General features: G+C 38.1%; 1 protein-coding gene across 1 annotated transcript in view; it reads left to right on the forward strand.

The window, feature by feature from the left end:
• Positions 1–26,850, forward strand: part of COG5 (component of oligomeric golgi complex 5) — a 284,025-nt gene that overhangs the window by 202,755 nt on the left and 54,420 nt on the right. The window contains exons 12-14 of the mRNA XM_079930906.1: positions 3,809–4,013; positions 11,019–11,180; positions 13,162–13,261. Of these exons, the coding sequence (XP_079787032.1) occupies positions 3,809–4,013; positions 11,019–11,180; positions 13,162–13,261 (467 nt within the window). The remainder of the gene's footprint in view (positions 1–3,808; positions 4,014–11,018; positions 11,181–13,161; positions 13,262–26,850) is intronic.

Here is a 26,850-nt window from a genome sequence, read left to right on the forward strand (position 1 = left end):
CTGCAGTAAATAGACTACGACTCCCTATCACTGTCTGTTCTCTAACCTTGCTTTATTATTCTTTAAAGCACTTAACACTGCCTGACATTATGTTACATACTGATTTGTTTATTGTCTTTCTCCTTCACTAGAATATAAACTCCTCATGGGTAGGAACTCTGCTTATTTTGTTCACTGCTGCATATGCAACATTTACAACAGTACTTATCATATAGTAAATGTTCAACAAATATGTTTTGAGTGGATAAATCTACTTTCCAGTTTCTTTTTTTTTGAGGTACACAGGCCTCTCAGTGTTGTGGCCTCTCCCGGTGCGGAGCACAGGCTCCGGACGCGCAGGCTCAGCGGCCATGGCTCATGGGCCCAGCCGCTCCGCGGCATGTGGGATCTTCCCAGACCAGGGCACGAACCCGCATCCCCTGCATCGGCAGGCGGACTCTCAACCACTGCGCCACCAGGGAAGCCCTACCTTCCAGTTTTTACATTGACCAGAATTTGGTTGTCTGAAGGTTGGTGGGAGTTTTAAGGAGTGATGCCTATTCTTGGTCAGGACCCCAGTTAGTGGCTGAGAGATGAGGTATTCAGTCTTCACACAGGGAGATGCAGTGGCAGAAGCATATATACAGGCTGATATTTAGCACAGCTGCTCAAGACTAAGGCAAGAGCTGTGTGTGCTGCAACTCTGGGATTACGCAAACATCAGAGTTGAACCAGGGGGTCTGGGGGTAGTGAGGCAATTAAGTCTAGACTGTTAGAATCTGGAGAAGTGATTTAATTCCATACCTAGACCCCTCTTCATTCTTTTTTCAGTTCATTTGTTCATGCAATAATTCAGTGCCTGGCGTTACTCTAGGTAAAGGAAATACAGAGACAAGTCAAGTAATATCCCTGTTTTCATTAAACTTGCATTCTAAAGGAGGAACATGATCAACACAAACTAATAAATAATTTCTTATAGTGTTCATTGCTATGGAGAAATCATCATAAAAGAAGGTACTGGAATAAAGATGAATTTCATCTTCCTGTTAGTGCTGTGTTGGAATCACTAGTTATTACTCAAAAAGAAGAGTTGCTCACACAGGGCATGCTCTGAGTAATGAATTACTAAGTAACTGGGAATTAGTAACCGTCATTTTCTATCTATAAATGATTTCTTAGATTATTAAGATGTGCAGTGTATGTTCTACATTTATCAAAAAAATAATTGATTATAATCAGGTTTATAGGTAATTGATGTGAATACTTGATAACCACTTATAGAAGAAAGTAAGGTAGAATTTAGCTTCGGGATTTACCACAATATATATTTGTAAGCTTTAAATATGTTTGACTTAAGTATCTTAGAATTGATTAGTCAGTCACATTTACTGAGACAGTATAGTCAAAGTTCAGCTCTCTGAAACCCTCAGCAGTGATTTGTTCTATACAGATAAGATTTCTGTGAAAGTGAGTATACTGTCCATTAAAAAGCAAAACTTAGTTTATCATTAAGAAATATTTATTTAATTTCTACTATTTCAGGCACTGTGTTAAGTACCAAATATGCATTGAAGAAAACAAGTATTGTCCTTGTCCTCATGGAGTTTACGGTCAAGTAGGGGAAACATACTTTAAACAAGTAAAATTAGAAATTGTGGTAAATGCAAAGAAGACAAAGAACAGAGTGTTATGAGAATATAACAAAAGGAATATGATTTAGATTAGAGGAGTTCAAGAACCGTGAAGGATCTGAGATTTTTAACCCTACTTAAAAAGGCTAGCCTGCCAAAATGTTCTGAATATTGTCAGAAGACATGAGACTCCTGGGTCAGAGCAGAACTTTATTACTCACAGCATAGCAAGCCACGTGAGTATGGGCATATTTGTATGTTGGTTCCCCATGCCTCCAGGCCTCCTGGGGAAACACAGTTTGGGCCCATGTGAATGGTACGTATGCTGTGAGTTTGTGTCACAGGTGAGAACTTTAAGCTTGGACAATCTACAGCTTTTGCCATAAGCAGTAAGCAGGCCTGCTCTTCGTGTGCAGGGCAAAGTTACCTCATGTTTCAAGGTTGCTTGCTACAAATGCAAACCTGATAAATGGCCTGGATGAAGAGCAATCAGGGCCTCGCATTGACATAACTTGCAAGAATGTGTGGGGACACTCAGGCCATGGTGAATGGCCTCTTCATCAGCAAGGAGAGATTTCACAGAAGTCCTCTCCAAGATTTTTTTTTTAAACAGCTTTACTAGAGTATAATTGGTATACAGTAAACTGAACATAAAGTGTACAGTTTGGTAAGTTTTGACATATATGCACACCCATGAAAGCATCACGACTCAAGATCAGTGAATGTATTTCTCACCTGCAAAAGTTTCCATGTACCCCTTTGTAATTCCTCTCCCCGCCATCTCCTTTCTTCTTCCCCAGGCAAATTCTGACCAGGTTTTGTCACTATCTATTGGTTTACCTTTCCTAGAGCTGTGTACAGATTGAATGATACAGCATGTATTGTGTATTCTTATTTGTCTTTCATGCAGCATGATTGTTTTTAGATTCATCCATATTGTATTATGTATTTACTTCTGGATAGTATTCCATTGTGCAGATATACTATAGTTTGTGTATGCATTCACTTGTTGATGGACATTTGGGTTGTTTCCAGTTTGGGGCTATTACAAATAAAGGTGCTTTGAATGTTCATATAGAAGTCTGTATATGGACATATACTTTTTTTTCTGTTGGATAAACATGTAGAAGAGGAATAGTTTGACCATGTGGTGGGTATATCTTTAACAGTTTAAGAAAATGCTAGGCTGTTTTGCAGAATGATAATACAATTTCTCCATTCTGCCAACAGTATACAAGAGTTTCAGTTCCTCTATCCTCACCAACATTTGATTTTTTTAAAATTTTTGCCATTCTAACAGGTATATAGTCATATCTCATTGTGATTTTCTTTCGAATTTGACTCCAAAAGCAAAGGCAACAAAAGGAAAAATAAACAAGTGGGACTATATCAAACAAAAAAGCTTCTGTACAGCAAAAGAAATCATCAACAGAATGAAAGGGCAGCCTACTGAATGGGAAAAAATATTTGCAAATCATATACCTGATTTGCAGGTATATGGGTTTATATCTAATATATACATAGAACCCATACAACTCATAGCAAAACATCAAATTATCCCGTTAAAAAATGGGCAAAGGATCTGAGTAGACATTTTTCCAAAGACAACAGATAAATGGCTAACAGGTACGTGAAAAGATGCTCAGCATCACTAATCATCAGCAAAATGGAAATCAAAACCACAATTTCCAGGATTTTAAAAATATTTCTGTTACTGATTTCTAATCTAAAACTGTTTTGGTTTTTATACTTTGTATGACTTGGAACCTTTTAAATTTATTTAGACTGTTTCTATCAGAAATCGTTGAATTTGGTAAATGTTTCATGTGTACTTGAAAATAATGGCTACTTTGCTGTTTTGGATAAAGTATTCTATAGATGTCAATTACTGATTTTCTGTGTACTTGTTTTATCATTTACTGAGAGAAAGAAAATCTTCAACTGTAATTGTTGATTTGTCTATTTCCTTGTAGATTAAGTTTCAAAATATATGGTCCACATATCACGTGCAGTAAGTGGTCTGGGAGGAAAATTACTGTTACTGGCATTATTTTGAAAGACCTTATTAGAACACATCTTTGGTTTGTCCTATAGTATAGGCTATTTCTGGCACCATCTTCACATACAAAAGAAATTTTTATTTGCTACATTTAATTTTTTTATCATTTATCTAATCATTTTATTGTTTTGCTTGGCAGCTTCTATGTTTTTGAAACAGGCATTTGAAGGAGAATACCCTAAATTATTGCGTCTTTATAATGACTTATGGAAGCGTCTTCAACAATACAGCCAAAGTATTCAAGGAAATTTTAATTGCAGTGGAACTGTAGACCTCTATGCTGACTTACAACACATGGAAGATGATACACAAGACATATTCATACCAAAGAAGCCAGATTATGAGTATGTTTGTTTAATCAAACCTGTTTGTTGGCCTGTTAAGGATTTTGTCTTTTATTTTTATTATAAGTTAGAAAATGGGAAAACGCTAATCTTTGTGAATACTTGTAATGATTACTATTCATTTATTTACTTTAAAAGACTTCACAACACTTTTAACTGAAGAAGTCGAAATTTATCCTTAGTTGAGCAGCCTGGTTCCTGATTAAGCTTCATTTTAAAGTATATCACCAATTAAGGTGAATAGAAGCTAAGAGATGAGCATATGTGGTCATTATCGTTTAATTGATATTATAAGATAACCTGTAATTACATCAGACAGCATCATTATTGATGGACCACTGGCATAAATGTGATATAAAAGGAAATGGTGTGTTCAGGAACTATAGCGGAAATAAATCTTATGCTGGGATAGATTCTCAATCTGGTGGGAAAAACCTAAGTACAGTCAAAATTAAACCTGAAAATCTCTTAGATTATTCATGAAGTACAGTATAGGTAGCCATATTTATAAGCCACATCAGAAAAATAATACCATCTCAATAAGCTTAAACCAGCTAGCTTTCCTCCTAAATTGAAAAAGAGTATTGTTTTCAGATTTCTCTTTGAGCACCAAATCAATTGATTGGCTTGCACACCATCTTTAAACACTAGAATCATTTATTGTGATGAGACTGACTCAAGTAACAGTAGATTCTGATCACTGACCTTGTAAGAAAAAGGTTAGGTTTATGAGTGCTATTTTAATGTTTATCTTAAAAATCTTTTATTCTGAACACTTACAGCTGAATTTTATCCACTGTAGTAAGAAGTTCTGACTGGTAAAATACAGGACATAGAAGTTTTGACTGGGAAAACAAGTGGCGTAAGGGTAGGCTGGTATGATAGAAGGAGACGCTGTTGTTCTCTTCAGTTACTCTTTGATGCTAAACATGGAGATTAGGTGAGGACTAATGGAAAGAGGGGACAAGAAGACTGAAAAGTTTTCTGTTGATCTCGAAAAATCTTGTATTAAGGTTTTTTTAAGTATACAAAATAGCATACATAGTATCATTGTATTTCTGGTTTAGTTTTATTTTTAAATTCATATGTTGGCACTGAAAAGCTCTGGAAATATACATAGCACAAGGTAATAGAGTTTTATGTCCAAGAGGTAGAGTTTTTATTCTGTATTTTCTGCTTTTACTTAAAATGAGTATATGTTACTCGTGGGGGTAGAGGAAAGGCAGTAAATGCAATGTAGAAAAAAAAATCAGAATAAAAAATACCACTGTGTTTTGGGACATCCTTTTCACCTTTTGGAGACTGACTTCAGTGAGGTGGGGAAGAAGACTTATGACCTGTATTCTTCTAAGAAACCAAAAAATAATGACGATATAATAAGGAAACAATGACAATATGATTTATATATTCTTTTGAGAAGTGAGGCAAGAAACAAACATAAATTTGACCATGGTAGCTGAGCCAAAGGAAAGTTTTTTGTTGTTGTTTTTAATGATAGAGGGAAAGCTGAGAGTTTTTATAGATAGAAGTAGCCAGTGGAGAGAGAAAGTGAAGAAAAGAGATAATGAATGGAACGAGACCTTAGAATAATCTGAATAGAATCAAGGCACAAATAACCAGGTTAACGTTTTTCATCATTGAGTATTTATGCTGAATTTTTGAAAGCTGTTCTTACTATGAAGAAAATAAAACAAGGTAATGTGACAGTGTTTTATATAGGGTGGTCAGAGAAGACCTCTATGAAAAGGTAACATTTGACCCAAGATCGAGATAATGTGAAGAAATCAACTATGGAAGATTCGGAGTAAGATTTTTGCAGGCAGAAAGAAGAGCAGATTTAGAGCCTGAGAAAATTGAGATGGGGAGGTTGAGGAATAGAAAGCTGAACACAATGAATGAGGGAGAGTGGGGGATAAAAAATTGGGTCGGAGAGGAGGGGAAACGTAAGATCATGTAGGGCTTTATTCACCATGATATGGGGTTTAGAGTTTATTCAAAACACTGGATACCTTTGCTTTTAAACAGAGGAATGAGATGAACTGATAAACATTTAAAAATTAGCATGCCGGCTTCTTTGTGGACAACTGAGGGGGAGTGTCACCACAGGGAAAGAGAAGCTGTTTTGTTTATCCAGACAAGAAATGATAATGGCTTGAAGTAGGATGAGTGGATGAGATGGTGAGAACTGGTCGAATTGATTCGAGATATAGCTTAGAGGGCAAGCCAGTAGAACTTGCTGGTAGATCACATTTGAGAGGAAAAGAAGAATCAAGGATATGTGTGGACAAGTTGGGAGAAGCCTAATGATTGGAAGACATTGTTTCATCGAGTAGTGGGTTTTTGTTTTGTTTCTTTTTTGTTTGTTTGTGGGTTTTTTTATTTTGTTTTTTGGCCATGCTACACGGCTTGTGGGATTTTAGTTCCCTGACCAGGGATCGAATCCAGGCCCTCCACGTTGAGAGCATGGAGTCCTGACCACTGTACTGCCAGGGAATTCCCCATCGAGTAGTGTTAAGGTTTTTCTTTTGAAACTGTTGAATCAAAGATGCAAATTGTTTTGTTGAAAAGGTAGTTGAATGTGAATCAGGGCTAGAAATACATATTTGAGAGTCATCACTATGCAGATCTTTAAAAATCATGGGACTGGAGGAGATTCCATAGGGAAGATATATATAAAGAGAAAAGGGAACTTTGGCCCAAAATATGCACTCCAAAATTTATAGATTGTGCAGAAGAGTGGCAGCCTGCAAGACTAAGAGGAAAAAAAATGGTGAGATAGGAGGAAAACTGAAAGTTATGTGGAACCCCAAAGAATGAGTTCATTTCAGTCAGAAGAGGAATGGTGAACTGTGTCACATGCTGTTGAAAAGCTGAAGAAGCTTAGGACTGAGAAGTGACCTCTAGATATAGCAAAATAAGGTTGTTCAAGGCCTAGGTGTGGAATGGTGGATACAAAGCATTATTAGAATTGATGAAAGACAGAATGGGAGGAGATTGACTTCTGGGATGACAGCCATCCCCACTCCGCTGACCCACCCCACAGTGAATCTGGTGAAAACTATTAAAAACCAAACAATTTAACGTGTCTGGAAATGGTTTTAAAAGCAAACAGCAAATGAAAAATCATCGACTCAAGAAAGTCTGTGAAAATTCGGTAGAAAGAATTCCATAAGAGCCTGTGATATTAGAACCAAGACTGTTGTTCCTCCCTCCCTCTTCCCAGCTCATCAAGGCATAGGCTCCACTCAGGACTGTGACAGCCAAGAACAAAGGGCTCCCTCCCCCGCCACTCCTAACTGGAGGGCTTTCTTCCTAAGAAGAGCAGAACCGCAGCATTTCTCATCCTGCCCTCAGCTGCCAGTTAGCTGAAGTGAAGCCTCAGACAGATGAGATCAATAGGTGGGTGCTTCCTTATTGTGCACAACACCCATCTGTTATGTATATGTTATCACAATAAAAACAAAGCATATTAAGCAAATTAAAAAAAATTTTTTAAATGTGTTCACACACAAATTTGTAATGAATGTTTATAGCAGCATTCATAATCACCAAAAGATAGAAACACCCAAAATGTCCATCAGCAGACAGATGGGTAACCACATGTGATATATCCACACATGAATGAAGGAATGAAGAACTGACACATGTTACAACATGACTGAACCTTGAAAAAATTATGCTAAGTGAAAAAAGCCAGATATAAAGCCCATATGCTGTATGATCCTATTCCTATGAAAGTTAAGAATAGGGAAATCTATAGAGATATAAAGCATATTAGTGGTTGCTTAGGGCTGGGGATGGGGTGAGTGGGGGGGTAAAAGATTAAAGCTAAAGGCTATGAGGTTTCTTTTGAAGGTGATAAAAATGTTCTGGGATTGAGCATGGTGATGGTTGCACATCACCATGAATATACTGAATATATATTGAATATACTGAAAGCCATTGAATTATACACTTTAAATGGTTGAATTGAATGTAAATTAAATCTTGATAAAGAAGTTTAGAAAAAGAGAGAACGGGAAAGAAGGAGGTAGGTAATTCTTCTGAGAGGTTTTGATATGAACAAAGGAATAAAGCTACTTTTTCTTTGGGATAAAAGGAAAATCGCTGAGGGTAGGTGAAGTTACAAAGGAAAAAATAAGCTAGTAAGATCATTGCCACTGGTTTTGGTCTTAGTGTAAAGTTGAGGCAGATGGTCAGCTGTGGAGAGTGAAGGGCTGCAGAAGTAGAATTTTAATACCTGGAGCTTCAGGTCTCTTGAAATTAAGAGGTTTGCATAAACATTTAATAGAAACAGTTTACTTTTTCTCTGCAATACGTGGAACGCTTAGCGGCAGATACAGAGACCATCTAACTGAGATTTTCTTCGTAAGAGCTTTGAAAGGAAGGTAAATTAGAAAAATCAAGATGCTAATGAGAGCACCTTGAAACGGTGGAGGATGAGCGTAGGGTTCCGTAGCGCTGATCACTGTAAGGTCAAACAGCAAGTTCTTTTGAGTAAAATCTAGCACTTTTATTGATATACAAAGCCCAGCATGATTTGTTCCGTCTGTTTTCTCTTAGACCTCATCTTGTACTGTTCTCCTGTCACTTAAGTGCTCTGCTTCTCTAACTTTTTGTCAAACGCAGCCAGGTCTAAGTCTCTTCTCAGGGCCTTTGCGCTTGTTCTCTTCCTATAGAAAGCGCCTACCCTGGAAATCTATATAACTTGCTCCCTCTTTTCCCTCACATCATCTCAGGAAGCTTTCCCTTGCCTCACCCTGTGTAAAATTGGATTAAAAACAAAAACGGTCTCTGGCTTCCTTACTTCCTTTTTCTCTTAGAATTTTTTACTCTCCATTGTATTCCGTAGTTAACTCATTTAAAAATTTTATTTCTTTTTTTGTGTGTTTCTCATAAGTCTTTTTTTTTTTTTTTATTAGTTTTTATTGCAGTAGAGTTGATTTACAATATTGTGTTCTCAGAAGTCTCTTTAAGGGGACAGGGAGTTTTTTTTAACTGACTTCATTGCTACATTTCCCGCATCTAGGAAGTACCTGGCAAATTGTAGACATTTAAGAGAATTAGTAGGCGGGAAGGAGATGGCGGCAAGTGGGGGCGTGGAAAGTTGTCTTCGAGCTTGGAGACGTCACAGGTAGAGCAGTTCAAAACAATGACTCAAACATGGAAGCTCCATAGTAAAGCTAAAATGAAAGTAGACTTCTAGTACAGGACAGGTTTTAGAAAAGTTGTTTGTTTTGACATTGTAATCACCAAGGATCCTTCTCCCCGCCCCCCCCGCCCCCCCCCCCCCCCCCCCCCCGCCCAGATTCTTCAGGTTTTCCAAAACTAACAGGGTGGAGTAAGGTAGGGAGCAGGGGAGGCAGGCAGCCACTGGAGCAGGGCTGAGGGAGGCTGTGCTCTGCCCCCACCTGCGGCTGGCCCCCTGCCGGGTCATCCTTCTGCTCGTCCTCCATCTCTGTGTCAGCAGGCTGCTCTCCTGCAACGACCACAGCCTTGGTCTTGCTCTCCTCTTCAGCCAGCCTCTCAAACATGTTGGCATAGAGCTGCTTCTCCCGTGCGAGCTGCTTGAGGAGTGGCTGCTGGCAGATAGCCAGCTGGGCCTTGGCAGCTTTGGTGTTGGAGTAGAGCTGCAGGACCTTTTGGAAGGATCCTTGGAGAAGAAGAATGTTAGTACTTATAATTTAGTGCTGAAATTTCTGCAGAAGAGAGAAGAGGCTTCTTAAGGTCAGTAAATGACCAGAGCAAAAATAGGGAAGACATTTAAATAGCTGGCGTGGACTTCAGTAGAGGATTGCCTCAGACACATTTAGACACTAGTTCTTCCCTGTTCCCATTGTGGTCTTTCTCTCATCATCTGTTATGGAAGTTATTATAGTTCACACTTTACCTGCACATTTCTTCACTGGACTGTAAAGCAAATTTCATCTCTATCCTCCCAGCACTCAGTGAGGGCTGGCACATAGTATTCTCAGGAACTATGTGTTGAGTGAAATACTTATTGAATGAGAAAGTGTTAAGATAAGTATGGAATTGTGATGTAGGAGCCAAGAGTGTTCTGACCTCTAGGTCTTGTCAGCTGACCAGCAAAGGTGGAAAAGGAGAGAGCCAAGTTTCCTATACCTGAAGGAGTAGGTCAGATGTTTTCAAAATGAACATTTAGGATTAAGGGGGATTTGTTTTTGTTTGTTTGTTTAAGATAATGGAAAGGCCAGTAGAAGGATCATAAACAGGGGTGATGTGAGAAGATACAGAGTTAATTATATGGTTATAGGTATTTGATAGTAATTGTCAGAGGTAAAATACAAGATCCAATAGTTGGACAAGTAAATGAAAATCAACAGAAATAACTGAAGACATAGGAGGACTGAGGAGGAAAGAAGTGTTTAGTAGGCTAAATTTTAGTTCGTGAAGAATGTTGTAAAACAAATTAACTTAGAACTACAATTAGGAGTATTTGGGTGATTGTGGGACTTGCACAAGCACTTTTTATTTTGTCCTCATTCTTGTTAGTATCAGTTTTGGCATCAGAAGGCTGATAAAAACCTGCACCTGTATACTTCCCTCTTAGGCACTGAGCTTATGAGAGGGCAGCTGTTGTGTGTGAAAAGGGTTGAGCTTGTGGGAGCAGGTCTCTGCAGACTTGCCTCTCTTGTATGCTCTATAGAAACATGCTAAGTGAAGGCATGGCCCCATTAGAATTAATAAGATTTTACAGTGTTACTCCTTTAGTTTTAAGCGACAAACTTACTACAGTAGGTACTGGTGCATATTATATAACATTTATGCCCAGGAATTATGTATAAATTAAAATGTTTAGTTCTTAATAAGCATTTGATTATGTAAATATATTTATACATTTTTAAACAAATTTTTTTCTTTTCTTCATATAGAGTTACATTTTATATAGGAGATATGTTTTTAAGAAAGGCATTTACAACCTGATACACTAGCACTTAGTTTTGTATAATTTAAGTTCATTTTTAATAAACTTTGTTCCCACAGTCCCGGAAAGGCTTTGAAAGACTCACTACAACCCTATGAGGCTGCTTATCTATCAAAATCCTTATCTCGACTCTTTGATCCGATCAACTTGGTTTTTCCCCCTGGTGGTCGTAATCCTCCTTCTGCCGATGAACTTGAAGGTATCATTAAAACTATAGCAAGGTATGTATTTTCATGTAGCGGCATGCCGCAAAATGCCTGCCACATTTGTTAGTGATGTATAATGGCAGTACATCTTTAATTTATCTCAAATCATTCAAAGAATTAGTCTGGAAATTAAACCAAGAGTTTTGCATTGAGTGAGTGCACATGTAGTAAGTATCAATACTTGAGATTCCAATTAATAAAACCATTTAAATACAGTCTAAAAATAGTCAATTATCATTATTCTGTATCTTGTCAAGGATACAAAGTAAAACAACCTAATTCTTTATGCCATAGTAAATTTCTGATATTACGTAGGAAAGTTAATATTAAAAAATTTTACAAATTGAGAAGCTAAAGCATGGAGGTCAGCTTTTTTTTATCTTAAATCCAGAAAGTACTTCATGGCGTACAAGGATTATAATCCTGATTAGTCTACTTGTGTTTGCTATTTTAAGCTTTCTAAGTGAATGTGACAGCTTTTAAAACTCTCAAAAGGGAAGATATCCTAGCAGAGGATATGGTTGTGCAACCTGAATGGTTGCGGACAATGTATTATACTGTTGCTTTTAGACATTTTACGGACCCCCCAGGTTAATCTGCAGTTGAGACTGTCTCAGTTCCTGTCATAATAACAAGTTGTCGTAACAGTAGGTCTATACATTTATTTATAGGTGAACATTTTGAGGAGTAAAATTAGTAGTTAGGCAATATAGAACCAAGGTATAAAAGTCTAGATTCTTTTAGATTACAAATTTGAAGATGGTGATTCTGAGGCATGTGAGAGTACAACTAAAAAGCCACAGGTATAATATGCATATCTATCTAAATACAGCATTGAAATTGCCCAGCATCTTGATCCTAAATCTTTCCACAGTTATCTTGACTTTCCAAAGTCCTGACTGAAGACGTTTATACCCTAATGTCTCCGTTATTTGTTTCATACGGTAGTGACAAAACTGGTCATGGATTGAACTTGATCTCTTTACCTGTTTATGGACATGTTACCTGTTTATGGACTGCACCCATTCCCCGGTGCAGTTTGACAATGCTGTGATCAATTGTAAGGTGGGACTTGAAGAAGCATACTTATGCCATTGTTTAATAGAATGTGAAAGTGAACTTTAATAAAATTATGTCTCACTGGTATACGAAAGGGCATTTTTGTCACACATAGTAAGCACTAATGTTGTTTTAAAGTCCTTCACTTTCTTCATAAAGGCAACCTGGTAAGTGCCAAGATTTATTCTGCTACTTGAGAGACAATAATTACTTTTCTTGCTTTTCTACTTGTATATGCATTTTCATGCAATTTTTAACTCTTAATTAAAAATTAACTTTAAAAAAGTTAACTTTCCATGGTCTTTGTAAATACTTTTTTTTGCAATTACCTCAAATGTCCCAATTAATCCAATGTTAAATTGAAAATAAGCATGACAGAGAAATACTTTAAGAATCCAAATTTTTAAAATATCAAGTTAAATCCTTGTTATGCTTTTGATATATTTAAAAAGCTATTTTATCAAAATAGCATGAATTGGCATAATTTCTACAGAAACTGAGTATCTTTATGTATCGTGTAATTTATATTTTTAGCCTTTGTCCTTCCAAGGTTACTATTTCCATTCAAGAGCTGTCATTTCCTTGCAGATGTCTGTGACATGCAGTGTCTCTAATTGCACTTATCAGTATTAACAAGAGTGCTACTTGAAAAATCTGCACACAATTTATTCTCTTAATCACAGCCTGAACTCACACATGACATGCATTTATTAATGAGAAACTGGTCATTAACCAGACAGTCTTAGAGCACTTTTTCCTAATGCTGAATTTAGGAGGGAAAATGAAACAGTGCAATCCATCAGTTCTTGGAGGCAACCAGTAAAATATATAAAAAAAAATCACCACATTGTTTATTGGGATTAGGTTTATATGTTGCTCTTTACTTTGTTGATGAACTGTGTTGCTAATAATTAAAGTCTGTTTTTGTTTTCTCCAGTGAACTAAATGTAGCTGCTGTTGATGCAGACCTCACATTAGCTGTGTCAAAAAACGTGGCAAAGACCATCAAGTTGTATGGTGTAAAATCAGAGCAGCTGGTAAGTGATAGTCCCTTCTGTAAACTTTAATGATTTTGTTTAAAATTACTAATTATACAGTACTTGACTAACTATAAATATTGAATTGACTGAATATTAATTTACTGGAAAATTTTACAGTGAATTTTTGAAACTTTCTTATGAATTTAAACCAGAAAAAAATGTTACCTCTTAAAAATTGGCCCTCCTACCATTGCTACACTTAAAAAATGCAGGCAGGTTTTATAAGACTTTTAAAAAAATGCATGTGCCACTTTATGGGCTAAATTATATATATTTTTAAGTGTAATTATTTCAGATTGATCAAATTTCCTGTCATGAGACCCCTCACCGCAGATATCATTCATGTGCTGTTACTTAGTGTGAAATTGACTTGAACCATTAGAAAATGATTGGAGGAAGTGCAGTGCTTAAAACTGTAAAAGAAAGATGTTGATTTACTTTCTAAAGGTTCGAGCCCTAGACTGGAAGTTTAGCTCCAAAATTACTCTTTTTGAAACAGCTGTTTGCATATATTTAAAATAATAGCTGCATGCCTGAATCATAATTTTAATTCTCTACATTAATGTTTTAAAGTTAAGCATACATATTTAACTAGTAGATATGTATGCTAACTGAAATCCAAGGAGTAGGGCTTTAGTACATCTTTAACTGTCATTGATGGACTAATTTTAGAGAATGTGCCAAAATGTGGTATCTCTACTGTCATTATACGGATAGCTAACCATGTTTTTTTGTTGTTGTTGTTTGGCTTCCCTGACTGCTCCAATTGAAACATTGTAAAATGAAGTACAGTTGACTCTTGAACAACTTGGGGGTTGGGGTACCTACCCTCCCTGCAGTCAGAAATCCATGTGTAATTGATAGTCAGCTCTCGGTATTCGTAGTTTCTCCTTGTCATCCCTTCCGTGTCGGTGGATTCAACCAACTGCGGATCATGTAGTACTGTATTATTTACTACTGAAAAAAATCTGCAGGTAAGTGGACCCTCCCAGTTCAAACCCATGTGTTCAAGGGTCAGTTGTAATCTGGCTTTACCTATATCCTAGTAGTTCTAGTTGGTTCTGGAATAATTTTTAGAGTAGGTTGGTAACAAATTGAACTTAAGGAATTTGCATAAAATAATCCTTGGTGCTAACAATCATTTCATGAGACTTCCTGCTTTCACTTCCAATGGATGGCTCCATTGTGTTTGCATATTAATATGGTGCTATTTTCTACTCAATTATTCTTGCAGTCTTGACAAATAATTTAGAAGCATCTTTTTTTTTTAACTTTGTTTATTGAAAACTGGCCCTACAGAGACCATGGAAGCTCTTTGTAGATAATTAGATGACTAATTTTTCTCTCAAACTTTTTTTTATAGAAGCTTTATTATGATACTTATTACTTTGAAAAACATGGTGTATTGCTATAAATGAAATTCGGTATTATATCCAGTAGAGTTAGTTCAGTGTAATTACTGGAAGTGTCAGGAAAAAAATATCCTTATGAGATGGTCCCACCTGAAAACAACATTATAAAGAAGAGCCAGCATATGTATGGAAAATATATCACTCTTCTGTGTCAGGCAGGGGCAGTGGTAAATGTAACATGTGACTTCAGTTAAGGCAGTGGTGGCAAAAGGCTTTAACAAAATTAAAATATATCAAAAACATTGGATTGAATTGATGCTGTTGGTCAAATAGTCTGTGACCCTAAATTACTCAGGCCTACCATCCTACAATGCTAAAGGGTAACAGAAAGTTCCGGACTTAAAATTTTGTTTTTTAGACAGTAAACATGGTCTACGTTTGATTCATTCCAATAAAAAACATTTGATCACATTTTTTTTTTTTACACAGCAGGTTCTTATTAGTCATCCATTTTATACACATCACTGTATACGTGTCAATTCCAGTTGCCCAATTCATCACACCACCACCACCACCCCTCAGCCACATTCCCCCTTTGGTGTCCATACATTTGTTCTCTACAACTGTGTCTCAATTTCTGCCCTGCAAACCGGTTCATCTGTACCATTTTTCTAGGTTCCACGTATATGCGTTAATATACAATATTTGTTTTTCTCTTTCTGACTTATTTCACTCTGTATGACAGTCCCTAGATCCATTCACGTCTCAACAAAGACCCAATTTCGTTCCTTTTTATGGCTGGGTAATATTCCATTGTATATATGTACCACATCTTCTTTATCCATTCTTCTGTCGATTGGCATTTAGTTTACTTCCATGACCTGGCTGTTGTACATACTGCTGCAATGAACATTGGGGTGCATGAGTCTTTTTTTTTTTCTTTTTTTCGATATGCAGGCCTCTCACTGTTGTGGCCTCTCCTGTTGCGGAGCACAGGCTCTGGACATGCAGGCTCAGCGGCCATGACTCACAGGCCTAGCCGCTCCACGGCATGTGGGAACTTCCTGGACCGGGGCACGAACCCATGTCCCCTACATCGGCAGGCGGACTCTCAACCACTGCATCACCAGGGAAGCCCGCATGAGTCTTTTTGAATTGTTGTTTTCGCTGGGTATATGCCTAGTAGTGGGATTGCTGGATCATATGGTAATTCTATTTTCAGTTTTTTAAGGAACCTCCATACTGTTCTCCATAGTGGCTGTATCAGTTCACATTCCCACCAACAGTGCAAGAGGGTTCCCTTTTCTCCACACCCTCTCCAGTATTTGTTGTTTGTAGATTTTCTGATGATGCCCATTCTAACTGGTGTGAGGTGATACCTCTTTGTAGTTTTGATTTGCATTTCTCTAATAATTAGTGATGTTGAGCATCTTTTCATGTGCTTCTTGGCCATCTGTACGTCTTCTTTGGAGAAAGGTCTGTTTAGGTCTTCTGCCCATTTTTGGATTGGGTTGTTTGTTTTTTTAATATTGAGCTGCATGAGATATTTATATATTTTGGAGATAAATCATTTGTCCGTTGATACGTTTGCAAATATTTTCACCCATTCTGAGGGTTGTCTTTTCGTCTTGTTTATGGTTTCCTTTGCTGCACAAAAGCTTTTAAGTTTCATTAGGTCCCATTTGTTTATTTTTGTTTTTATTTCCATTACTCTAGGAGGTGGATCAAAAAAGATCTTGCTGTGCTTTATGTCAAAGAGTGTTCTTCCTATGTTTTCCTCTAAGAGTTTTATAGTGTCCGGTCGTACATTTAGGTCTCTAATTCATTTTGAGTTTATTTTTGTGTATGGTGTTAGGGAGTGTTCTAATTTCATTCTTTTACATGTAGCTGTCCAGTTTTCCCAGCACCACTTATTGAAGAGACTGTCTTTTCTCCATTGTATATCCTTGCCTCCTTTGTCATAAATTAGTTGTCCATAGGTGCATGGGTTTATTACCTCTGGGCTTTCTATCTTGTTCCATTGATCTATGTTTCTGTTTTTGTGCCAGTACCATATTGTCTTGATTACTGTAGCTTTGTAGTGTAGTCTGAAGTCAGGGAGTCTGATTCCTCCAGCTCTGTTCTTTTCCCTCAAGACTAATTTGGCTATTCGGGGTCTTTGTGTCTCCATACAAATTTTAAGATTTTTTGTTCTACTTCCATAAAAAAAATGCCATTGGTAATTTGATAGGGATTGCATTGAATCTGTAGATTGCGTTGGGTAGTATAGTCATTTTCACAATATTGATTCTTCCAATCCAAGAACATGGTATATCTCTCCATCTGTTGGTATCATCTTTGATTTCTTTCATCAGTGTCTTACAGTTTTCTGCATACAGGTCTTTTGTCTCCCTAGGTAGGTTTATTCCTAGGTATTTTATTCTTCTTGTTGCAGTGGTAAATGGGAGTGTTTCCTAAATTTCTCTTTCAGATTTTTCATCATTAGTGTATAGGAATGCAAGGGATTTCTGTGCATTAATTTTGTATTCTGCAACTTTACCAAATTCACTGATTAGCTCTAGTAGTTTTCGGGTGGCATCTTTAGGATTCTCTATGTATAGTATCATGTCATCTGCAAACAGTGACAGTTTTACTTCTTCTTTTCCAATTTGTATTCCTTTTATTTCTTTTTCTTCTCTGATTGCTGAGGCTAGGACTTCCAAAACTGTATTGAATAATAGTTGTGAGAGTGGACATCCTTGTCTTGTTCCTGATCTTAGTGGAAATGCTTTCAAGTTTTTCACCATTGAGAATGATGTTTGCTGTGGGTTTGTCGTATATGGCCTTTATTATGTTGAGGTAGGTTCCCTCTTTGCCCACTTTCTGGAGAGTTTTTAATCATAAGTGGGTGTTGAATTTTGTCTAAAGCTTTTCTGCATCTATTGAGATGATCATATGGTTTTTCTTCTTCAGTTTGTTAATATGGTGTATCACATTGATTGATTTGCATGTATTGAAGAATCCTTGCATCCCTGGGATAAATCCACTTGATCATGGTGTATGATCCTTTTAATGTGTTGTTGGATTCTGTTTGCTAGTATTTTGTTGAGGATTTTTGCATCTATATTCATCAGTGATATTGGTCTGTAATTTTCTTTTTTTGCAGTATCTTTGTCTGGTTTTGGTATCAGGGTGGTGGTGGCCTCATAGAATGAGTTTGGGAATGTTCCTTCCTCTGCAGTTTTTTGGAAGAGTTTGAGAAAGACGGGTGTTAGCTCTTCCCTAAATGTTTGATAGAATTCACCTGTGAAGCCATCTGGTCCTGGACTTTTGTTTGTTGGAAGATTTTTAATCACAGTTGCAACTTCACTACTTGAGATTGGTCTGTTCATATTTTCTATTTCTTCCTGGTTCAGTCTTAGAAGGTTATACCTTTCTAAGAATTTGTCCATTTCTTCCCAGTTGTCCATTTTATTGGCATAGAGTTGCCTGTAGTAGTCTCTTAGGATGCTTTGTATTTCTGTGGTGTCTGTTGTAACCTCTCCTTTGTCATTTCCAATTTTATTGATTGGAGTCCTCTCCCTCTTTTTCGTGATGAGCCTGGCTAACGGTTTATCAATTTTGTTTATCTTCTCAAAGAACCAGCTTTTAGTTTTATTTATCTTTGCTATTGTTTTCTTTGTTTCTATTTCATTTATTTCTGCTCTGATCTTTATGATTTCTTTCCTTCTTCTAACTTTGGGTTTTGTTTGTTCTTCTTTCTCTAGTTCCTTTAGGTGTAAGATTAGATTATTTATTTGAGATTGTTCTTGTTTTTTGAGGTAGGCCTGTATAGCTATAAACTTCCCTCTTAGAACTGCTTTTGCTGTATCCCGTAGGTTTTAGATTGTCACGTTTTCATTGTCATTTGTCTTTAGGTATTTCTTGATTTCCTCTTTGATTTCTTCAGTGATCTCTTGGTTATTTAGTAACGTAGTGTTTAGCCTCCATGTGTTTGTGTTTTTTATGTTTTTTCCCCTGTAATTCATTTCTAATCTCATAGCGTTGTGGTCAGAAAAGATGCTTCATATGATTTCAGTTTTCTTAAATTTACTGAGACTTGATTTGTGACCCAAGATGTGGTCTATCCTGGAGAATGTTCCGTGCACACTTGAGAAGAAAGTGTATTCTGTTGTTTTTGGATGGAATGTCCTATAAATATCAATTAAATCTACCTGGTCTGTTGTGTCATTTAAAGCTTCTGTTTCCTTATTTATTTTCATTTTGATTGATCTGTCCATTGGTGTAAGTGAGGTGTTAAAGTCCCCCACGATTATTGTGTTACTGTTGATTTCCTGTTTTACAGCTGTTAGCAGTTACCTTATGTATTGAGGTGCTCCTGTGGTGGGTGCGTACATATTTATAATTGTTATATCTTCTTCTTGCATTGATCCGTTGATCATTATGTAGTGTCCTTCCTTGTCTCTTGTAACATTCTTTTTTTTAAAGTCTATTTTATCTGATACGAGTATTGCTCCTCCAGCTTTCTTCTGATTTCCATTTGCATGGGATATGTTTTTCCATCCCCGCACTTTCAGTCTGTATGTGTCCCTAGGTCTGAAGTGGGTCTCTTGTAGACAGCATATATATGGGTCTTGTTTTTGAATCCATTCAGCAAGCCTGTGTCTTTTGGTTGGAGCATTTAATCCATTCACATTTAAGGTAATTATTGATATATATGTTCCTATTACCGTTTTCTTAATTGTTTGGGGTTTGTTTTTGTAGGTTCTTCTCTTGTTTTCCCACTTAGAGAAGTTCCTTTAGCATTTGTTGTAGAGCTGGTTTGGTGGTGCTGAATTCTCTTAGCTTTTGCTTTTCTGTAAAGCTTTTGATTTCTCCATTGAATCTGAATGAGATCCTTGCTGAGTAGAGTAATCTTGGCTGTAGGTTCTTGCCTTTCATCACTTTAAGTATATCATGCCACTCCCTTCTGGCTTGTAGAGTTTCTGCTGAGAAATCAGCTGTTAATCTTATGGGAGTTCCCTTGTATGTTATTTGTCATTTTTCCCTTGCTGCTTTCAATAATTTTTCTTTGTCTTTAATTTTTGCCAGTTTGATTACTATGTGTCTTGGTTTGTTTCTCTTTGGGTTTATCCTGTATGGGACTCTCTGTGCTTCCTGGACTTGGGTGGCTATTTCCTTTCCCATGTTAGGGAAGTTTTCAACTATAATCTCTTCAAATATTTTCTCGGGTCCTTTCTCTCTCTCTTCTACTTCTGGGACCCCTATAATGTGAATGTTGTTGCCTTTAATGTTGTCCCAGAGGTCTCTTAGGCTGTCTTCATTTCTTTTCATTTTTTTTTCTTTATTCTGTTCCACAGCAGTGAATTCCACCATTCAGTCTTTCAGGTCACTTCTCCGTTCTTCTGCCTCAGTTATTCTGCTATTGATTCCTTCTAGTGTAGTTTTCATTTCAGTTATTGTATTGTTCATCTCTGTTTGTTTGCTCTTTAATTCTTCTAGGTCTTTGTTAAACATTTCTTGCATCTTCTCGATCTTTGCCTCCTTTGTATTTCTGAGGTCCTGGATCATCTTCACTATCATTATTCTGAATTCTTTTTCTGGAATGTTGCCTATCTCCACTTCATTTAGTTGTTTTTCTGTGGTTTTATCTTGTTCCTTCATCTGGTACATAGCCCTCTGCCTTTTCATCTTGTCTGTCGTTCTGTGAATGTGGTTATTGTTCCACAGGCTGCAGGACTGTAGTTCTTGCTTCTGCTGTCTGCCCTCTGGTGGGTGAGGCTGTCTAAGAGGCTTGTGCAGGTTTCCTGATGCGAGAGACTGGTGGTGGGTGGACAGAGCTCAGTAAAACTTTAATCCACTTGACTGCTGATGGGTGGGGCTGAGTTCCCTCCCTCTTGGTTGTTTGGCCTGAGGCAACCCAACAGTGGAGCTTACCTGGGCTCTTTGGTGGGGCTAATGGCAGACTCTGGGAGAGCTCACGCCAAGGAGTACTTCCCAGAACTTCTGCTGCCAGTGTCCTTGTCCCCACAGTGAGCCACAGCCACCCCCTGCCTCTTCAGGAGACCCTCCAACACTAGCAGGTAGGTCTGGTTCAGTCTCCCCTGGGGTCATTGCTCCTTCCCCTGGGTCCCAATGCGCACACTACTTTGTGTGTGCTCTCCTAGAGTCTCTGTTTCCTCCAGTCCTGTCGAAGTCCTGCAGTCAAATCCCACTAGGCTTCTGTAAGGTCGGATCTTAACAAACGGCATCACGAAACAGGGGAAGGCTTCAAGTGAGCTTTATTAGGGAGCGCTCCCGGGCGAGGTTCACTGGTCCGAGAGAAAGGGGGCCAGAGAAGTCGCGCCGGGGCGAGGGTTGGGCAAGATTTTATAGGGGAAGAAGGGAAAGGGGTGTGGTGAATCTGGGAGGGCGCAGGGTATTCCTTATTTGGTGGTCTTTTCGGGTATCCTGGGGGACCGTTAGTCCCGCCCCTTGAAAGGCGGGAAGGCTGGGCTGGTTTCAAAGTCCCCAGGTTAGTTTCTGGAACTGGGTGGTCCGGAATGTCTCCAGGGCAGTTTCTGGAACTGGGTGGTCTGGAGAATTTCGTTCTGATGCAACCGGTGAATCTGATTGTGTTCCCCTGCCTCGGGCCAGTTGGCCTTACAGCTTCAAACTCTGATTCTCTACAAATTCCTCTTCCCATTGCCAGACCCCCAGGTTGGGAAGCCTGACGTGGGGCTCAGAACCTTCACTCCAGTGGGTGGACTTCTGTGGTATAAGTGTTCTCCAGTCTGTGAGTCACCCACCCAGCAGTTATGGGATTTGATTTTGCTGTGATTGTGCCCCTCCTACCGTCTCATTGTGGCTTCTCCTTTGTCTTTGGATGTGAGGGTATCTTTTTTGATGAGTTCCAGTGTCTTCCTGTTGATGATTGTCCAGCAGCTAGTTATGATTCTGGTGTTCTCACAAGAGGGAGTGAGAGCATGTCCTTCTACTCCGCCATCTTGGTTCACAGTTTCTTAAAATTTTTTTTTTTTAAGTGAATTTTTTTAAGGTCGTTTTACTTTTCTGCTTTCATTTTAGTGTTTAAAGAAAGCCTAAGCATTAAATAACAGTTCAAACAGCATCATATGTTTATTATTTTAAATATTATTGAGTAATGACAAGTAACTTCTAATGTTCATCTCTTGTGTTTTGGCTATTAATAACACTTTCTGCCCCTCCTCTATGTTTTTAAATTTGACACGTTTTGTTCTTTGATCTTACCATATTCCTCTTCCTTTATAGTTATTTCACTGAAAACATTTAGAAGAAAATAGCCAAGTGTTAAATCTTTAGTGAGAGAAGGATTGAAAGATGTTTTTCTTTTTTTTCTTTTTTTTTTTTTTTTGCCGTACGCGGGCCTCTCACTGCTGTGGCCTCTCCCGCTGCGGAGCACAGGCTCCAGACGCGCTGGCCCAGCGGCCATGGCTCACAGGCCCTGCCGCTCCACGGTACGTGGGATCCTCCCGGACTGGGGCACGAACCCATGTCCCCTGCATCGGCAGGTGGACCCCCAACCACTGCGCCACCAGGGAAGCCCTGAAACATGTTTTAAAGTAGAATATCTACTCTATCTGTAAGTGGAAATGTTTAGTTGAAATTTGGTATAAGTCTATAAAGGGACAGTTCTTTCTGTAGGTGAGATTTTTTTTTTTTTTTTTTTTTTTTTTTTTGCGGTACGCGGGCCTCTCACTGTTGTGGCCTCTCCCGTTGCGGAGCACAGGCTCCGGACGCACAGGCTCAGCGGCCATGGCTCACGGGCCCAGCCGCTCCGCGGCATGTGGGATCCTCCCGGACCGGGGAACGAACCCGTGTCCCCTGCATCGGCAGGCGGACTCTCAACCACTGCGCCACCAGGGAAGCCCTGTAGGTGAGATATTTAAGTCTCAAGTCCACAAGGTTGAAAAGTAACAGAAATCATATCATTAATGAATGTTTAAGCTGTGAAATAAAGGAAAGCTAGAATTTTAACAACAGTGTGTTTTTTAAAAGGGCAACTTGAAAATACAAAACTTGAAATGTAGAATGAGCAGCTTTCCAGAATCCTAAATTTATTTTCCTAAAGGTTAGTTGTGGAAGTTTCTTGGCTATCGGAACATTTAACATGCTTAACTATAGCTTTAGTTCACATCAGGAGAAAGGATGGTAAAAGGATTTCTCAAGTTGATCCTTTGTGTAGACCATCTTTATGACCATCTAAACTCACTATGTGTTTTTGGATATATTCTTTCATATGCCTAAAAAAGCTGTATGTTTTTCTTTTCAACCTTATTATTTGAATGTCTTAGGATATAGTAGAATAAAACATATATGAGTTATATACATAGTACATATATTTGCTTATAATAATCTGAAATTATTTTATCATTACACATGTATTTGTTTTTCTAAGTCTTCTTTGTTATTAATCACCAGAGTTATGTCATAAAAACCTAAAGCTCTATAGGGACAAATCCTTACATCCTTCTTTCTGACTCTTAAATGGTACCAGAGAATTCTTTTTTTTTTTTTTTTTTTTTAATGGTATGCGGCCCTCTCACTGCCACGGCCTCTCCCGTTGCGGAGCACAGGCTCCGAACACGCCGGCCCAGTGGCCGTGGCTCACGGGCCCAGCCGCTCCGCGGCATATGGGATCTTCCCAGACCAGGGCACGAACCCACGTCCCCTGCATCGGCAGGCGGACTCCCAACCACTGTGCCACCAGGGAAGCCCGAGAATTCATTTTTTAAGGTTAGGATAGGGTCGTAAAAATAACTACCATTATTAAACATCTATAGTTGCTTGGATTGTGCCAAGGCATTAAAATGTATTATCTCATTTATCTCACAACAACCCTTGAAATGGAAGTATCAATATCCGCCACTACAAAGTGGGAATTCAGGCTGAGAAAGCTTAGTAGCCTGGCCGATATAGACTCCTAAAAGTGCAATGCCGGCAGGCAAGTCTTGAAACTAGCATTCAGACTCCGATTTGAGTCTAGACCAAGCTTTAAAACTCTCTTGTTGGGCTTCCCTGGTGGCGCAGTGGTTGAGAGTCCGCCTGCCAATGCAGGGGACACGGGTTCATGCCCCGGTCCTGGAAGATCCCACATGCCGCGGAGTGGCTGGGCCCGTGAGCCATGGCCCCTGGGCCTGCGTCCGGAGCCTGTGCTCTGCAACGGGAGAGGCCAGAACAGTGAGAGGCCTGCGTACAAAAACAAACAAACAAACAAAAAAACTCTCTTGTACCACAACACAAATACATCTTTCTTTCTTTACTTAAGTAGTATTGTTTTGTGATTTACTTACCCACTTTACAATATAACATAGAGATCTATATTTGCTATTTTAATACATGCATAGTATACTTACGTATCATAGTTTACTTCTCTATTCTTAATGGATAGTGTCTTAGTCCATTCGGGCTACTGTAACAAAATGCCCTAAACTGGGTGACTTACAAACAACAGCAATTTATTTCTCACAGTTCTGGAGGCTGGCAAGTCCAAGATCAAGGCGTCAGCAGATTAGGTATTTGGTGAGAGCCCCTTTCTTGGTTCATAGATGGCTGTCTTTATTCTGTGAGCTCACAGTGTAGAAGGGGCAAGGGGGCCTTCTCAAGCATCTCTTATAAGGGCACAAATCCCATTCATGAGTGCTCTGCCCTCATAACCTAATCAGCTGCCAAAGACTCCGGCCACCTGGGGCATTAGGTTTCAATGTATGAATTGGTGGGCGGAGGGTACGAACATTCAGATGGTAGCAGATGTTTAGATGGTTTAGTGATTTAATTTAGAAATAACAGGGATTTAGCCTTGAATTCGCACATGTGAGTTATAAGTCTTAGGGTTTACTTCCTTAACATGTATTTAATTTAGTATGTTTCCAAGGTGCTCTTTCGTGAAAATGAGATCAGTGTTTTTTTAGACTGTCTTCATTTAAGAATTCTTACTTGTTTGTCTTGACAGCAGCTGTGAAGTTATAATTAATTTACTAAGTAGAATTTTATATTCCAAATGCACACACACACACACCTATAGATGTATATATCATAATATTTTATGATTGAACAAATTGATTATATAATGGTGATATATTGGTAATTTGTATAGTTCTGAAATGTGAACTTTAGTAGAACATGTCACTAGACCTTGCAACCACAAGTTTGAATCAGTGTTTTCCTTGTTCTCTATATGTTAAAAGAAAATTAAAGTATTATATAAGGGAATTATTGCGATACCTTGGTAATATATAGGCTTACAAACTACTGTGATAACAAAATTATAGGCAAACAATACTAGTAAGTATTCCTTTTAAAAGGTACATTGTTAGGGCATTTTCTAATAATAACTATTATCTGATGGTTTCTGGGCATGACATATAGAATCCCAATATAAATGTCAAATGTTATAAATTGTGAAAAAGTGGATTGGCATTTAATTAGATTGCAGACCATTTGAAACAATAATAAGGATGACATTTAAGGGGAGGTTTCAGCTTCTGAGCAGATCAGTAGCTGTGTATGATGAGGTCAGTAGCTCTAGACGACAGTAGGGTTTTTTAAAAGCTTTGTAAATATACACTTTATTCTTTGTATAATTAACAAGTAGTTTAGAGACTTGACATTCTTATAATGGAAGAAAACCTGCATGTGTGATATTTAAATGATGATATAGAAACATAGGAGTTTAACTTTTTTAGTTTTAAAAGGATTGTTTAATGCAGGTTTAAATGTCGTCTACTTGGATACTGCTCCATATAATATCATATGGTAATAGCCTGTGTTATTAACATTCAAGTAGAAGATTTTTAAAAAAATATGAAATCACTTGGAAGAGTTTTTATGTTAGGCGCAAGCAGAGGAAACGTATCGGTAGATTCTCTTGAACCAAACGCACTTTAGCTGTAATACAAATACACTGATCCTTTGGGTTACCTACCCTCTTGATTCTTCAGACAGCTTTCCACTCTTTGTTACCTCTCTTCTTATGTTGGTGTATTTTAGGATCACTCCTTCTTTTCATTAAGACAGCTCTCTGACTTGCTTCCCAGACTCATAAGAGCTTGATTTTCTGGGGGCTGTGTCAGGTCAGTAGTAAGTAGTCATGCTGTCTAAGATTCAGTAGGCCATAGTGAAGACAGAGAGAAATGTCAAATAATGGTGTTGTAATTAGCAAATATTTTCAGCAGAAATTTAAAAATGCAGTCGTCAGTTAAAGTCTGCTCAAAAGTCTGTTTAACTGTTGCCACAAAATTGTTGTATAATAGCTACAAAATCTGAGTTGCATGCAATAAGCATTTATTGCTTATACGTCTTGGGGCCTGTGAGGGGCAGCTAGGTGACTTTGCTGACTTTGGCTGGGTTTACTCGACACTAGGCTAGCTGCTGATCTAGGCTGGCTTTAACCATAGTTAATACTCTGTTCTTCATGTCTCTAATCCTGCAGCAGGCTATTCTGAGCTTGGTTTCACAGTGAAGGCAGAGGCACGAGAGAGAAAATAGCCCCGTAAGTGTGGCTCACCAAAGCAACCCAGCCACAGTGCGATACGAAATAGCAAAAGATATGGCTGCAGAAAGAGATGAAGGATTGGGGCCGATTATGCCATCTATCACAAAGCCAAGTTGGGAACTTGACAACAGAAAAAAAGAGTTAATGAGCTTTTGTTTTTAATTCCCAATGGCCTAATCTCCCTTCTTGAATCCTAATAGTGTGTATTAAATTTTTAAAATATTTGTTTGTATTGGGATATAATTGACACATAACATTATATTAGTTTCAGGTGCACAGCCTAACTTTTTTCTTGTGATGAGAACTTTTAAGATTTTCTCTTTTAGCAACTTTCAGTATACGGTATTGTTAGCTGTAGTCCTCCTGCTGTACATTACATCCCTGGACTTACTGTCTTATAACTGGAAGTTTGTACCTTTTCACCATCTTCACCCATTTCTCCCACCCCTTACCCCTCACCTCTAGCAGCCACCAATCTGTTCTCTTGTATCTATGAGTTTGTTTTGTTTTGTTTTTTAGATTCTACATATAAGTGAAATCAAAGGCTTTTGTTTTCCTCTATCTGACTTATTTTACTTAGTATAATGCCCTCAAGGTCCATCCATGTTGTCACAAATGGCAGGATTTCTTTCTTTTTTTGTAGCTGAATAATATTCCATTATACATATACACCACATTTTCTTTATCCATTCATTTGCCATGGACCCTTAGGTTGTTTCCACATCTTGGCTAGTGTAAATAAT

Source organism: Stenella coeruleoalba (genome assembly GCF_951394435.1).
Source record: "Stenella coeruleoalba genome assembly, chromosome: 9".
Taxonomy (NCBI): Eukaryota; Metazoa; Chordata; class Mammalia; order Artiodactyla; family Delphinidae; genus Stenella; species Stenella coeruleoalba.